Source organism: Empidonax traillii, unplaced genomic scaffold (genome assembly GCF_003031625.1).
Source record: "Empidonax traillii isolate 1590-97213 ecotype Southwest subspecies unplaced genomic scaffold, ASM303162v1 scaffold407:size753175, whole genome shotgun sequence".
NCBI classification, from domain to species: Eukaryota; Metazoa; Chordata; class Aves; order Passeriformes; family Tyrannidae; genus Empidonax; species Empidonax traillii.
This window is the reverse complement of record NW_020955600.1, coordinates 608,438-624,226: the sequence shown is the minus strand read 5'-3', so window position 1 is coordinate 624,226 and position 15,789 is coordinate 608,438. Positions and strand designations below refer to the sequence as shown.

The following is a 15,789-nucleotide window of genomic DNA, read 5'->3' as shown; positions in this document are numbered from 1 at the left end:
TTCCTGGCTGCTAATGAGATATTTAGTCACAGCTTGATAAAAAGTGGTTTTCATTGTTATTTAGAGGTGTTTCTTCATGGAATGACCTTTGCTTTATTTTATTTTATTTTTTTAAACAAAATCTAACAGAACAGAACCTCGTGAGTCACAGTGATGGCCAAAAGGATCCAAGAGCATCATTGCATTGAAAATTATATGTCCTAGTCAGAGCAAGTCAAAACCTGTTCCTGGCCTATGAACTGAGGCACAAACATTTCCTGTTTGGATGCTGCACATGAATTGGTGATCTCCAGTGTGTGAGCCGGTGCAAATGCGCTTCTGAGCAGTTTCACCAGTGCACTACACTTGGGACCCCATGGTAATTCAAAGTATTGTGTAAGCAGTGCCTTAACAGCTGAGTGCCTTTTACTGCATTCCCAGCTGGAGTTAGAATGTGCCACTGCTTTACACCACATCCCAGGGACACAGTTATCCTTGGGAACAAAGGAAGCCCCTACTGAAGAGTACGTGGATTTTGGTGGGGGTGGAACAAGCGAGGAATCAGATGAAGGTGATGAGTCAATTGAAAATACATCAGAACTTGCTGAGGTTTGGAAGGGTGAATGTGAATGCCCAGTGTTGGATTGGAAACAGTTAAAAGCCAGTTGTTAATCCTTGGAAGTGGCTCTGTATTGTGTCTAGTCAGTGTAATAAGCTGCCTCATTCAGGTATGTTGTGTTTTCTTGCTGGTGTTCAGATGGCAAAGGAAACACTTTTCTCGCTTTTTCTTTTCCTTTGGGTTTACTGTAACCTAAAGAAAAAGCAATGGTTTGCTGAGAAATACTGATCTGTTTAGATCTTCACTAGGATCTGGAAAGGGAAAGAGAAAGATGATCAGAAAGGAGGTAAAACTAAGAGGTGATAACATCTGTGGCTGCCAGGCTGTGTTTTAAAACAAAACCACTGGTGAAGTCCACAAAACCTCTTAAGGAATCTCTGTGACAGCCTCAGTGCCTTGAGGCATTATTATGGTTTTACAGCTGAAGAATTCAATTACATGCAAAGCCTGTGTAAATTTGAACTAGGTCTCTCAAGTCCTAGGCTGCCATCTGAGATGTTTGGAGTTCATTTTGTTGTCTTAGTTGTGGAATATCATTTCAGTGCCAAACTGTTCCACTGAAGCAGCCTCGAGAGCTCTCAGATCTCTCGCATTTTCACTGTGCCAAAATAATTCAGGTTCTCTCATACATTTACCAAAAGGTATGAAAAGATGGGACAGTCTGAACACTAAACCAGCATTTATGAAGTCCCCTCTGGCTTCAGTGTTCTTACCTGCTGTGAATTCAGGGGTTTGTTCTGGGTTGCTCTTAAACTAGGGAAGCAGATCTGCAGCAGGTCCAGGACACCAGAGGCTCATATCAAATAAGTACAAGTGAGTTCAGATCTATAGTGCCAGACTAAAACCCAGCATCTCCAGTTGCATCAGTCTAACTTGTTCACCTGCTTCCTTTCAGGATTCTTTCTTCCAGGTATCTCTTCCTCTGAAGTCTCATTTTCTCTCTTCTTTCTCGTCCTCATCATCTCCTTTAGTTCTGTACCCTTCCTTTATTAACAATACTTCATTTTGCCTTTTTTTTTTCTTAATTGGATGTTGAATCTTTTCTTCCTTGTTTAAATGACTGTTCTTTGTCCTTCTGTCTTGAGTTATTCCTTCCAGTGTCCTGGGTGGGATTTAGGCATAGGCAGGAAAAAAGCTTTTGCAGAAAATCCTGTCAGGTTTTAGGTGGAGGTTGGGATAGGACAGTGTTCAGTCATGTTCATCCCATGGGGATGTTTAATTTGTACTGAAGGGTAGTGGGAGAATCTATCACATGCTTACCAGAGATGGAGGTTTTATGCATTGGGATTAATTTTGTGACATATTGCTGATGAAGAAGAGCAAATATGGCAAAAACTGTTGCCATATTTGGAAACATTTGAGGAAACAGCCAATCTATGACAAAGAAACATATCACTTGTTTTTGTTTCACCTTGTCAAACATACCAACAAAAGGGTTTATCAGGAACTACCACTAGGAAGTTTCAAGTAAATGGCATTGGCTGTTTACAGAAGCAAGGCCATAACTTTCAAATTCAGCACAGTGAAGTCAAGTTATTAATGTTGTCACAGCCAGCAAAAAGACACACGGTGCATTTTTTATACCCAGTTGAAATAATTGCAATTTTCAGTAATTAAATACTTGCACTCAACAGCAGATAATTCCTTCCCTATTTCTGTGAGCTCTTCCAGGATGTGCTGGGTGAGACAGGTTCAAGGCAGATGGACAGTGCTACAGCTGGGTGGAGTTTGGACTATCCCTGCTCAGCAGAGCCCATAAAACAGTGGTGAATCACAGGACTGTGCACTGAGTTATCTTCTGGGAACAGAGGTGGGATTTGGAGGGGGTGGTAGGAAATAGGGGCAGGAGAAAGGAGTAGCGAGTGTGTAGGAATTATTTAACAAAAGGTAATAACAGCTGAAAACACAAACACCTTCAAATGTCCTCAGCATACCTGAGCTCATCACCCCCATTGTCCACTCTGACTGACCTGGCTGGATTTGGTTATGGAATTCCCACTGGCTTCAGCAGAACCAGGACTTCTGCTATAGATATGGCAGCAGAAATCTCTCCCTGCTCCCACTGCCTGGAGGGAAATGCAGGCAGGATTTGCAGGTGTTCTTTAGCTCTCGTTCCTCAGGGCAGGACTGTGTGTGAAGGTGGTGTTTGCACCTGCTGCAGAGGGGCCCCGGTGCCACTGTTTGGTGTGGGAGGCACTGGCAGCTGTGAGTTCCTCACCAGCACCACTCTCTCCTCTGCAGCAGTGCTGGACTCAAAGGGAGTGCTGGCTGAAGGGTGCATGGGGTCCATACTCTACCTGTCTCTCAGAGAGCCTGAGGTTTGCAGCCAGCTCAGACTTCCTCCTGATTGTGATGTATCTGTTGTAATGGAACTCCTTCTCTAGCTCTAACCTCTGGTGATCTGTGTAAACCACTCGGTACTTCTCTCTTGTTCTTGTTTTGCCTGTTTGGAAAGAAGAACACATTGTTTCAAGCTAGAATATGTGACATCACACAAAATATCTGGCTTTACATTTGCAGATATCAGTGGGTATTTTAGGCCTGATTTCTATGCACTTGCCCAGCAGGAATCCCTTGACTCGATCTTGATTTAGAGCACAAGAGGTTCATACCATCAGATATTGGGTTTGCTCCTTAGTAAATAGATGATAAACTGCTTCTTATGCTCTTTACCACCCCTGTGTTATCATTTGGGAAAGGGAAGGTGTTCTTGTGAAGAAGAAGGAACCAGGAAAGCTGGGTTCTGTTCCCAGCTCTGATCCAAGCTTCCTGCCCGAGGGTACACTGCTCTTGTTTCTCTGTCCTGGAGCCCAAACACTCCACCTGCTGCAGTGACTGGGAAGGACATTTGACTGCACACAAAATACTGAGAGCTTCCAAAGTTCCTCACTTCTTGTTGCTGGAAAAATTCCTACCACACTGTGGTTGTTACTGCAGCTTGGAGACTGTGTTTTCCCTCAAGGTCTGGCACAGTCTGTCCACAACCTGATAACAGCACAGGGAGCAGTAATGTAGATCTTTCAGATGACAGTTAATAAAGAAGAGAAAAGGAAAGCAATAATCCCTCACAATGGGCAGAGAGGTGCAGCATCTGCTCTCCTGCAGGCAGCACTGCTGCCTCTGCTCAGCTGAGTGGGGCTGAGTGGAGCAGCCTGGGCTCAGCAGTGGCCAGGCCATTAAAAGGCAATGGAAATGACATCAGGGAACACAGATGCGAGGCCCTGCACGTTTATGGATTCCATGGAGGGGAATTGCTGAGGACAGGATGTGTAGCTGAGGATGGGAGAGGCTGCTGGTGCTTCCTTTCTCACCCCCCTTTCCCCTGTGGTTAAGCTCACATCAGGCAGTCAATGGATTGGAGATCAGCACCTGCTCAAAGCCAAGGCCTGAGGTCATCCACTTATTTAACAGACTGGATCATGGGTGTGTTGGGACCAGTGTTACCATCTCTGCCAACCACAGCCTGACCAGTTTTTGGTGCTTGCTTGTCTGTCTGTCTCTGTAGGGCCATTCCTCCACATGGACAGGTTTAGGCTGTCAATTGTCTGGGACAGGGAATGCACTTCCAGTAGGTGTTTTTTTGCCCTGTGTTCCACTGTGGTGCTGGGGGTTGTGAACTGGGTCCCCAGCAGTCCCTGCAGTAGGTGCAGGTTGTTTCAGATGATGCACTGAACTGGAGGTATCCTGTGCCTTCTGCCTCTATTGCTGCACACCCCGGGTGGCTTCACACAGCAGCTCCTGTGAGCTCACAGCGCTTCTTCTGAAGGCATTATGTGGATGTCTAACTCCTCAAAAAAGAGTTTCCACAACCCCCTAATAAATGCTCCCTGCTAAGAGCAGTTAATTTTGAACGGACTGAAATAAATTCTGAGGCACTGAGTTGGTAAAATGTCAGTCTCTGAGTAGATCCCAAAGGCACGTGGCCCAGAGCAACCATCTTCCCTGGCAGGAGAGAGGAGCTGCAGGGCCATCCATCAGCAGTGCTAAAGGCCTCCTTCTTCCCCAGCCCCCCACCCTTGCTTTTGAAGTCGAAGTGGCACCCAGAGTTCAGAATTCAGGGTGCAGAGCTACAGCAGAGTCTTGGAGTGCTCTATCCCCTAATCATGCTTTGGGATAACGTTTTCCCCTATCTCTGGAGGGAGATGTGATGTCTCATTGGTTTTAATGGCTCAGCACATTTAAAATCAGCATTGCCTTCCACTTGCTGTGCTCTCTGGATGGTCATGACTGAGAGCCACATCGCTTCTGTATTTTTTAGCATTAGACAGTCAGTACTTTGCTACTTGGAGGGAGTTTTGGCTCCCCACCCACGGCTTGCCCTGGAAGGGTCCTCATGCTCTGCTGCTCTTTGTGCTGTTTGCAGAGATCCAGTGGTTGAGCACAGGAAGCCCTGGGCAGTGCCACGCTGTAAATGAACACTGTTCCACATTGCCTGGGGGTGGTTGTGATTCCCCTGAGGACAGGCTTTCTCCGGGACTCTCTCCAGGCTTGTAGAACATCAGAATTTGGTCGTTCAGCTCCCGCGCTGCCCCTGGCAGAGCACCGGTCATTACTGGTGCCTTTCCAGGGCTGCGGGCACTGCCCACCCTCCTGAGGGCCATCAGCCCATCACCGGAGTATTTCGGGGGGGAAACAGGGCTGTGCTTGTCCTTGCGCTGCGGGCTCTGCTGGATCCGAGCAGCCCAACCACTTTGCGTCCCTGCTGCCTTCCCCGGGAAGGCTCTGCTGGGCTGGCGACGATACACACGGCACTCGTTCCAGCGGCATTTCTGTCACTGCAAAGCTGCAGTGAAAGCGGGATTAGCCCAATTACCTTTACACCGATAATCAAGTGAAAAGTGCTGCTAATTTTATAGCATTAAGGTAAGAATTTTAGAGTCTCTAAGGAGCAGCAGTTACTCCGTTCAGTCCACATAAATCCCAGGACATTTGTTTTCGTTCACTCCAAGTGTAAATTGTTTGTTTAACATATGGTCACCTGCAGTGCTTTAATGCCTCACTTGATATTTTTTAGCTTTTGATCTCTCGAGCTGCTGGTTTGGTTCGTTTTTGGTTTTTTTTTTTCCCCTCTTCAAATGAGAATTTGGGGTCATTCTATGGGACAAAATGTTTAACATGTTTCCTTAGTGTCCTTTGTGTTGTTAAGATGGAGTACACAAAAGAGCAACAAGGTGATCTTATCTTGACCTCTATTCTCATTCAGAAGCCACAGACAAATATCAAATGTTCTTCTATTGCCAAAACAAGGTGGTAAACGTCAAGATAAACCTTCCTGTTTCTGGTTTTAAGTACTTAAACCCTTATTATCTGAGTAGGAGGGTGTCGTGGGGTTGTTTTATTTCTTTTTAAACTGAAGAAGAAACTAAATGTACAAGGAAAACAGAACTTTCTCCCTTAAAGTCTTTTATTTTCATATTAGTAGCTCTCAAGGATTTTTTTAGTAGAAATTATAATATCTAGTTTCTTTTTGAAGGAAGTTTCTTTCTTTAAAGTAAGTTAAGAAAATAAAAAGTAGAAAAGCAAAAGGAAGGATATTCTGAGAAATATTCCGAGAAAAATTCTCTGATTTGTCACATAAATCTTGTCTTTAATAATTTGGGGGTTTTGTTTGTTTGTTTAGATAATACCCCGCGTGAGAGACAGCAGGCAGTGGGAGCTGAGATCTGCCAGGGTGTCCTGAGAAGACACTTCCAGTTGTGGCCAAGCCCTGGTTTAGTCTGTTGGGCATGGAGGGCACTGAGAGTCCCCCTGAGGCCTCTGGTGGGTGCTGGGCTGGCTTAGTCTGCACAAGGCATTTCCTTTCCAAGGCGAAGTACACTTTTATTTGCCAGAGTTAACAAATAGCAGCATCAGAACCTATCCCTGAACAGTTTGGGACTTCAGCCTCTCCATTCCATCTGCTGGATGAAATGGATCCCCTCCAGAGCCTCCTGAGTCAAACTGGCAGCCCTTCCATGGGTTTATTTCCAGGGATGCCTTTCATTGCAAGGAGAGCTGTGAACTGAGGAAAGTTTGAGGGAGGACTGATGGATTCACTCCAGAGACAGCAGAAGGATGTTCTTCACTTCTCAGACTTCTTTAGGAGGTAATGGCAGAGTTTAATGATGCAATGATAAAAGTTATTGTGTTGATCCAATTCTTTAGTCAAATCTCACTTGGGTGGGTGAAGCTGCAAACATTTAGGTTTGTAGGATCATAATGAACATTTTGTTGATGCCAGGTTAAAATCACAGTCAGCAATATGGTGTCAGTTCCATTGGAAATATCTTCTGCCATGGACAATTATCCTGTGGAATTGCCAGTGGTTGCAGAGGTTATTAGTGTGGGTGGAGGAGAAGTGAAACAAAAGAGCTTTGAAGAAACTACCTTTGCAGTCTGCCTGCCTTTGTCTGGGGGGAGTGGATTTCCTGGCTTTAATGAGCTGGTTAAGGAGAGGGAGTTTTGTCCAAAACCTCTGACTACTGAGAAGTGCCTTTGGACCAGCAAAAAATAAGACATTTCAGACTCAGAAGGCTTTTAATAAGATATAGTTTAACAATCCTGCTCTATCACACCCACCATGGCAATTTTTTGTGACTGGCCAAGTTTTGAGCTGGGGGAAGGGAACAGCTTTCCCATTGGTCATAAAATTCACAGAGCATTTCTTCTGAAGACAATAAAGCTGGGAGAAGGCCTCTTTATTTGCTGTGAAAATCATCACCCTTTCCGGCAATATAACTCCTGAAGAAAGGAGGGAGAAGGAAGAGCCAAGGCTGCATATCAAAGCAAAGTGAAGTGTTAAAAGGGTCTGCTGCCTCAATATGACAGATAGGCCTCAAAACCTCAGACAATGTAGCCCAGGAAAGGAAAAAAAAAACCCAACCACCATCGGACCTCACAACTAGTTTACAAAGTAAAATAAATTAGCATTAGAACCAGCCCTGGCTCCTCTTTCAGAGCCTCCTCTCTTAACTTTTCAGGAATATTCTTCATCTACTGAAAGCAGCAGCGTTCATAAAGTCCAGGGGCTGCCCAGTACAGAACAGTGTGGGATTGCAGTGGGGTTACAGCCTGGCTTCCAGGGCTTTGTTTCAGGGGAAGTAATGTCTGTGCTTGGTGGCTGGAGTTCCCTTAAATCAGCTGGAAATGGGGAATGGGCTCAGCTCAAACCTGCACCTCTCTGTTAGCTTAATGTTAAAAAACAAATGTGAATTTTTGAGCTTATAAAGGTATGGACTGTCAGAGATCAGGGCCCAGGGATTTGTTTAGGGCTATCCCTAACCCTTTATGTACTTTCAAAGTTTAGGAACACTAAGGGGCAGATTCTCCCCAGTGTCATTTCACTGCCTCGGTTGAAGTTGTGAAGCAAAAATAATTTCAAGTAAGTTTTGAAGGCAGACATTGTGCTGCACATGATGTTCCTAAAGTTAAATTAATAAAACCCCCAAACCCACACTGCCACTGTATTAGAAAATGTTCCATGGATCCAGTCCTGTGTAATGTGAGTATGATATTGCTGCCAGAAATCTTGGTGTGCTGAGGAGGTGTCCTGGTCCCAGGCATTGCTGCAAAGTTAACTGCAGGAAGGGTTGGGAAACGTGGTGGAATTCTCTGTTTGCATTTTCTGCTGTGTCCTGTTCATTTGTTCTTGTCATGCATGTTCAGGTTATTGGTGCTGAAAAGAACAGAGCAGGATCATAGGATTGGAACCTTTCAACAGACTTGAAGTTCCCTCTCTGTTTCCAATTTTGAGCATGTTCTGCTACTCTGAAATAAAACTCACTGGCCAAATTCTGTCCTTCCCCTTGCCAGTGTAAACTTTTCTAATACTCTTCGTCCTACAGAAGTGAGTCCAAAGCAGAGCCATTTTTATCCCCTTTAATGGGGATAAATGGACAGGCTGCCCTGTGTGGGTCCTGTTTGCAGACAGACACAACCTGCAGAAAGTGGAGGGGCATTTCTGAGTGGCAAATCAGGGGAAACCCCACTGCCAGTGACTCTACAGACTAAAAGGCAAGTGAGCAACTGAATTTCCTTTCCAAGTGTTCTGTGTTCTTTAGGCATTCAGCATTTTCACAGGATCACACAATCTGCTGAGTTGGAAGGGACTCACAAGGATCATCGAGTTTAACTCCATTTTGCAGGAATGGCTTCTTAAGAGGCTGGTTCCCTTTCCTTAGATTTGAGGGGATGTAACTTCTTCCTTCAGAAACTAAATGCACATTTACAGTGCATTCGGTCCTGATGCTCTCAGCACCCTCAGCAGCAGCAGAAAAAATTACCCTTATGTCTTCAGGGTAAACTTCAGTTGAAGAAGAATGGCAGGAGGAGAGCTGTCATCTACAGGAGAAGGCTCTGCTCATAATTATTCCCCTTCTTCAAAACTTGTTCCCTCCCTGTTTTATGGTAACATTAGTGCAGATCTTAAGATGTACTTTCAGCTTCAGAGCAAACTCTGCTTGGCTGGCACTGCCTGGGAATTCCCTGCTCACCCTCAGCGCTTTGGGCACACTTGGAGCCAGAAAGCCAAGTCTGCTCCTGTGGGAGTGATGACACAACTCCATAGCAATGTTGGAATCAACAGGAGGAGATTAGGACCTTGTTCTGAGGTGGGTTTATTCTGCTTTCTGCCAGAGAATTTGCTGTAATGATGTGGTGTGTGTGTGTGTGGAATTGCCACCTCAGATCTGGAGCTGTGGCTTTGTTCTGTTCCAGGTTACAGTTGCTCCTTGGCTGTGCTGCCTTCTCTAAGTAGGGGGTTGAGGACAGGGAGCAGGAGCAGTGGAAGGGTTAGAGAGGGGTCTTTTCTATAAGTGTTCATGGTTGAAAATACTAATTAGTTTATTAGTCAGTGTTTCCTCTTTCAGGAGTCCTGAGTACACGTTTGCTCTCTCCTGTGTCCTGGACACCCTCCCAGTGCAGTGACAGGACATTGAACCCTGTGTGCACTGAATTTAGGATCAGGTCCCAGTCCTTCCAGCTCCAAAGCCGCAGGGACAGACACTCAGACATCCTTCAGTCAGGGAGAGAATGATGCCTGAAAGCCTCAGTAGGTCTTTTCTGCAAGAAATGCACTTCAGTAGCACCAAACAGGGTGATGGTCTCACATTAAATCCTGAGATCTTCCAGAGATTTCATGGAGAAAAGCCTCATAAGCTTCATTTAGTACCAGCTGAAGACATGGTGTCTTCAATTGATGTTGGATGTTGTTTTGAAAGTTACAGAGTCAGCCTTGACATCCTTTCTGCCTCAGTTGCAGGTTAGCTGTGCAGGTACCAGGGTGTCAAAGGGCCTGGAGGACGCGAGGCAGTGGGAGGAATTGGAATGAGGTGCTCTGTTTGTCATCTGTCTGGACACGAGGCCGCAAAGCACCAGGAAAAGAAGCTGACCATGGAATCTCTGGAGCTGGAAATGCCACAGAGCCAGGGCCTTGTTCCTGCAGCTGCTACAAGTCACAGGACTCAAAGTAACCAACCTTTGGAATGAATCTCTCCCACTCTTAAAGGGAGAAGATCACAGGAACACTTCTTGCCCACTTCCAAGAATATCTGGCAAATATCACTTGCCTTAATAGCTATTGTTTCCACAGTGCAATAATATTGATAATTAGTGTAATGAAGAAATAATAAAATTAACTCGTCTAGGTAATTTCTGTGCTGATCACCTCAGGTGAGCCTGTTTCCTCATCTGTAAGAACAATGGGTCATATCTATTGCACAGGGAATGAGGAAAGCTGATAAAGGAGAGCTGGGATTCCTTGACTCCTGCCTACACTCGCTCTACTGAAATTCCTAAAGCTTTGCAAAGAGACAGAAGGATAATGCTCAGTGTACACAGACAGCTTTAAGGACGGAAAAAGCAATGGATTCAATCCAGGAAGAGCCAGCAGGCAGCACTGGTCCTTGCAGCTGGCCTGGTCACACACCTGAGGTCACCTGCAACACCTGCGTGCACAGAGCCAAGCTCAGAGTGTGACATTCCACAGCTGACATTGCTGGAAGGGAAAATATGCTTCTATTTTTTGGAAAACTGTGAAGAACAATGGTGCCCTTGCTTTTAAACAGAGGAAAAAGAGTGAAAGCAACTCCATTGAAACAAATCTATTGGCACAGAGCCTTCCTGGCCTAGCAGAGAAAAATACAGATAAGAGGGAAAGAAGCAGCAAATAGAAGTGCCAGTCTGGTTTTCTCCCTGCAGCAGGACCCAACAGCTATCAAATGAATGGCCAGGCCCCCACCAGCTTCAGAGGGCCTTACATGGCCCATGGGCATTTGGGATACTGATGTTAGACCATTCCAGGATGGACACACTGCCAGCTCCTCCTGGGAATGCTCTGACCCTTGCAGACTTGAAATCTGAAAAGTGAGAAAGTTCTAAGTGTGCTGCTTGGGCAGGTAGTTGGAATGTGGCATTGTCTATAACATGTATAAAATATCAGTGTGCCTCACAGTGTCCCCACTGTCAAAGGACACACAGCCAGAACAAATCAGGTCTTGCTCTCAAAGCTGCAGCTGGAACCCACAGGAGCATAAGGCAGTGGGGAGAGAAGAGATGAGCAGTGGATTATTTCACCAAACGTTGTGCTATCTGTAAATCAGACAGTTAATGAGACATTTCACTGCCCTTGGAGGGACTACCCAAAAGCAGGCTGTAAGTTTTTTCCAAACAGGCCCTCTTTAGTTTTGTCTTGTGTTCAGTGAAGAAAAAATACAATTTCAAATCACTTGCCTTTTTTTTTTTTTTTTTCCCAAAAAACTATTTCTTATTCTCCTGAAGTAACAACCTATTCTGATTGTCCTACTGACTTCTGTGGACTCTCTGTGAACTCAAGTCGTGTTCAGCAGGAGTGAGAATGGCTCTGTCCAGACATATAAATTAGAGGCATTATTTTAATAGAGACTATTTTTCTAGACAGTTGCTTTCATTTCTCTAACTTATGTTTTCAGTAATGGCTTTTCCACCAGAGATAGATTCAGTACTTGCTTTGCAGACTATTATTTACAGGCATGTGTGGAGCAGAGCTGGGGCTGGAGGGAGGGTGAAAGGGAAGGGACCTTCCTGGGATGGAACACTGGAATACTGGGAGCATCTCTGGAGGGGAGGAACTGAGCATCCTTAATTTCTACTGATCTCAGGGCATGGCACAGCTGCTCAGCACTTTGGAGGATCAAATACTTCCATGCAGCAGACTGTGCCTCTGTGCTTTTCAGGCACTTTCCCCTCGTTTTCTTATCCTTCTCCCCTTTCTTGTTTCATATTTTTTTTCATATAATAGCAGGTACAGGTTTTTTTAGGGGTGCTCAGTAGTTATCTTTTGTTCTCTTGTTCCTCATCCCAACTGAACAGGACCTTTCCCTCATGGCCATGGCTAACTTTTCCTGGTTAAATACGATTGAAGGATTGTACTCATTGACTGTTGCACATCAGAGACTGATCTGTGGCTGCAGTAGCTGATTGTGTCCCCGTGGATCTTTGTATTCCTGCACATTCTGAGAGCTGCTACTCCCAAATGAAGCCAGCCTTTCCTTCTCATCCCTGTTTTTAAAGCATGGACTCATTGCTCCATCTGGCAGGTTTCATTTCAGTGCTCTGAGGTTTAGAGAGGCTGTTTCTGGTACAAAGCCTTGTTACCACCCCCCTGCTGTACATGTTTCACTTGAACTTTCCATAAGTACTCCAAAACCTGAGGGAAGTCAGCAAAGCATGGGTGGTGCTGAAATCCAGTAGTTGCATCATGATCCCTTTCTGCAGACATGCTGTTTCATTCCCATCTATAGGAGGAATCTATTCCCATCTATAATCTCCTATTAAAAACAATTATTTGATATCACAGACTTTTAAAACACATCTGAAGTTTGACAAGTGGAAGGCCACTGCTTTTCATTTCCCGCAGCGTTAAAGGTCAAGGAAGAAACATAAGAAACAGCCAACTGATTGAGTAATTCACCCAATATTCAGCAAGAGGACCCCTCAGAGCAATAAGGACCTGTGTTAATCTGCGTGGCTCCCTCTGAACGGGAACCCGGCAAACCCCGCAGCGAGCGAGCCCTCCTCGGCATCCCCCAGTGCCCTCGATCGTACCTGTGGACGTGGCTTGCACGGTTTTCCTCATCCACTCGTAGGAGCTGTGCCTGTGGCTGCTGGGGGAGATGTGCTGGGCACTGCTGGGCTCTGCGGGAGGGTTGGCCCCGGGCTGCAGGGCGCTGTACTCGGCAGGGCTGTAGGAGCCCTGCGCGGGGGACGAGGCGCTGAGCTGGGCGGTGGCGGCGCCGGAGGGGCCCGGCCCGTACGCGTTCCAGTCCTCCCTCTGCGGGCCGTAGTGGGAGCCCCAGGGCCCCGGCGGCTGCCCGTGGGTGTCCAGGGCTGGCACGGGGTGGTAGCCCATGTACTCGGGGTAGGGGGGGGCGGACACGAAGCCCTGCCCTGGCAGGGTGTTGGCGGCGCACCTGGCCGAGCCCGGGTACATGGTGCTGTCCTGCTCCAAGAGGTAGCTCACGTACATGGTGCTCACAGCCCGGCTCCGGCCCGCCGGGACATCCTGCTCCTCGCAGGGCTCGTTTGATCTCCCTTCCCCTCCTCTTTCTTTCTCTCTTTTCTAGCCCAGCCTGGCTCTATAAATGACTCAGGCTAGCCCTGATGTCCCTTTACTACACATGATTAACAATGGTTTTACCAGGTGCTGGTGGTAACAGTTTACTAAGGCCCTGCCTGATGTCACAGATAACTGCCTGCCCCAAAATTACATTTGCATTCAAATGAAGGGCTGCCCATGCAGGCAACCCCACCTTGCTGCGAGTTCCAGTGCTTCCTTTCTCACAGCCCTCTATGGGTTGCCAGCCGCGTTCTGTACTTTCAGAAAGTAGTTTGAAGTCTCGTGGTCTTCAGGCAGAGCTGTGTCCACAGCTACCCGTAACTGCTGAGACAGGAAAGCAGCGTTTCTCTTGAGCTATGGGTGCCAGAATCTAACCTCAGGCACCAGCTGATAGTCACCTAAAGCCTGGTTTCAGTTCTGTCAGAGCCTGCTGTATTATTGTTTTAAACTAAACCCTAAGGACCGGGTCAGTCTGTAACTGCAGCTCGTCCATCGTTTCTCACATGAACACTCTTCTTGACTTCAGCTCTTGGTCCGTGTGGGAGAGCACTTAAAAACCGCAGTCGTCCTGCTGATTTTAACATTACAAAGGATAGACAAGAAGTCTCGTAGCCGTTTTGAGCATTTGTTCATACGAATAGTCTTGTTGATGTTAGCGAGCCTATTCATGAGCTGGCTGCTTGCCGCGGTGATTGAAGTTCCTCGGTTCTAACTTACAGTGGTAACAGAAAGAGAATCTGTTATTGAGAGAATGCAAAATTTGTCACTTTGCCTGTGCTCGTGTCTTGTTTGTGATATTGAAATGAGTGGTAGCTTCCCCTGAAGGTTTTTCTGTTCTCATTGCTGTGCTTGTTCACAACAAGTAACACCTTTTCTTAGAAAGATGGGAACAAATTAGAGCTTTTTAGCTCACAAAAGCAGTTTCTAACTTTCAGGAGCAATCTTATGTAAGTAACAAATCCCTACGAGATCATCTGTAACCAGGAGCAAGGAGAGAAAGTGTGGATTTCTTTTTTTTTAAATGAGATAGATACCTCAGCATTGTCTCTTAATGGGACTTCACCCTGTTTTCATTCCTGTTCCTTTAATGATGTGATACTTAATTGCACCTTTATTAATGATCCAACTTGTTAAAGGGATTTTTGCCTTAAACAGGTGCAAAGTATAATGAGTTTTTTTCTTTGTTCAGAGGTGTATTTTTTCTCTGAGAGTCTTTTGCACTTTAACGCCGTTTAAACTTAGAGGTTCTCAGGAGGAGAGAATCACTTTGCACACCTGACAACGCCGATGTTTCCTTTAGTGAGAGAAAGGTGTCCTCAGGCTGAATTCACAACATGAGTGGGGGAAAAGGCTTTTCTGACTGAGAATTCCAGAGCTGGGTGCTGAAGCACAGCCGCCTCCTCCGAGTATTTGAGATTTTCCTCCTGTGCACTTTGCTATAACTTGTGCCTCTTTGCATCTTGAGTTTTCGGAGGCCGATGTTTTGCTGGTGTAATTGCTGGAAGGTATTTTAAAAATCATTAGTGAGGGAAGTTGGCAGAAATGGTTTCTTCTGCTTGCATATGTGAGCTTTTTGGGTTGCAATTCACACTTTTGTGCCAGTTGGTCACTCGGAATGGCCAAGCAGAGCTGCTGGTACAGCCTCCCCAAATCCAGGGAAGTCACTGCTCAGTGTGTCACGGATCTGAACTGCCCAATTCTCCTGCAGCAGCAAAATAAATCAGCCATTAATGAGGAATGAGGTGTCTCTAGACAAGCGTCTGCAGTTACCAGCACAGTGTGATTTCAGCGTTTGATTTTTTAGTCCATGTTTCCCTCCCTTTCCCAATCACTCAGAGCACTGTGGTGCGCTGAGTAGCTCTCCAGTTTAGCCTGCATTGAAACAGTTACAAAGAAAGATGCTTTACAGCTTTCTGTTGTCACCTGATTTCGTTTCCTATCCTCCTCTTCAGAACGGCTGGAAATTGTCCTTGTCGGCATTTCAGTGCCTGTCCCGATGCAGGTGTACAATAAATCAGCCAGAGGAAGAGGCAGCCCCTGCTCCTTTTCAGCAGCATTAGCAGTGGCCCCGCAGCTGTTTGGAAAAGGTTCTCATGATGTTCATTCGGCCAAAGTGTCCCTGCAGGCTTTCTGTATCTGCTGCCCCAGGGCACGGGCTCTGCGGAGGGGCTGGGGCTCCCTGCACCTTTGGGTGCTCAGGAATGTTGGCTCCACCAGGCTGGAGGCAGGGATTCATTCTCTGCCCATTGTCACCTGAGAGACATCTTGAGCCGTTTTTTCATGACGGTATGACTTGGCTCAAGAAGCTGCTGAAGGTAGTGATTATTCATATGGATTAGAAAAATGACACAAAACCAGCTTCTGATGCTTTCAGCTGATACAGATATATAATGACACGGAGGAGACTCTTTTCCTCGCTCTGTGCTGCCTAAAGAAAGTGCTTTACAGTCTGTGATCGTTAAAGTGACAATACCTTACCCCTCTGGCCACATGCTGTGCCTTAAGCAGGTAACTTCCCCCGTTTTGCTTCCCCAGTACCCTAAGTTGGTGTGATTTCAGCAGGGCTGTATTTTGGGTTTGCTTAGTCCAAGTTTTTCTACTCTATACCATTTAAATCTAA

At 46.1% G+C, this 15,789-nt stretch overlaps 1 protein-coding gene and 1 long non-coding RNA gene across 3 annotated transcripts in view; one reads left to right on the top strand and one right to left on the bottom strand.

The window, feature by feature from the left end:
* Positions 1-13,079, bottom strand: part of LOC114062435 (homeobox protein CDX-1-like) — a 14,025-nt gene extending 946 nt beyond the window's left edge. Inside the window, exons 1-2 of the mRNA XM_027893831.1 lie at positions 12,659-13,079; positions 2,896-3,041 (exon numbers count right to left, since the gene is read on the bottom strand). Coding sequence (XP_027749632.1) covers positions 2,896-3,041; positions 12,659-13,079 — 567 coding nt within the window. The remainder of the gene's footprint in view (positions 1-2,895; positions 3,042-12,658) is intronic.
* On the top strand, positions 6,424-12,839 carry LOC114062438. 2 transcript variants are annotated; one of them, XR_003572377.1, is made up of 3 exons: positions 6,424-6,683; positions 9,837-10,043; positions 11,924-12,839. It is a non-coding gene; the product is annotated as an uncharacterized LOC114062438 (long non-coding RNA). The 2 variants fall into 2 exon arrangements; XR_003572378.1 differs by lacking the exon at positions 6,424-6,683 and adding an exon at positions 8,476-8,594.
* Positions 13,080-15,789: the final 2,710 nt, after the last annotated feature.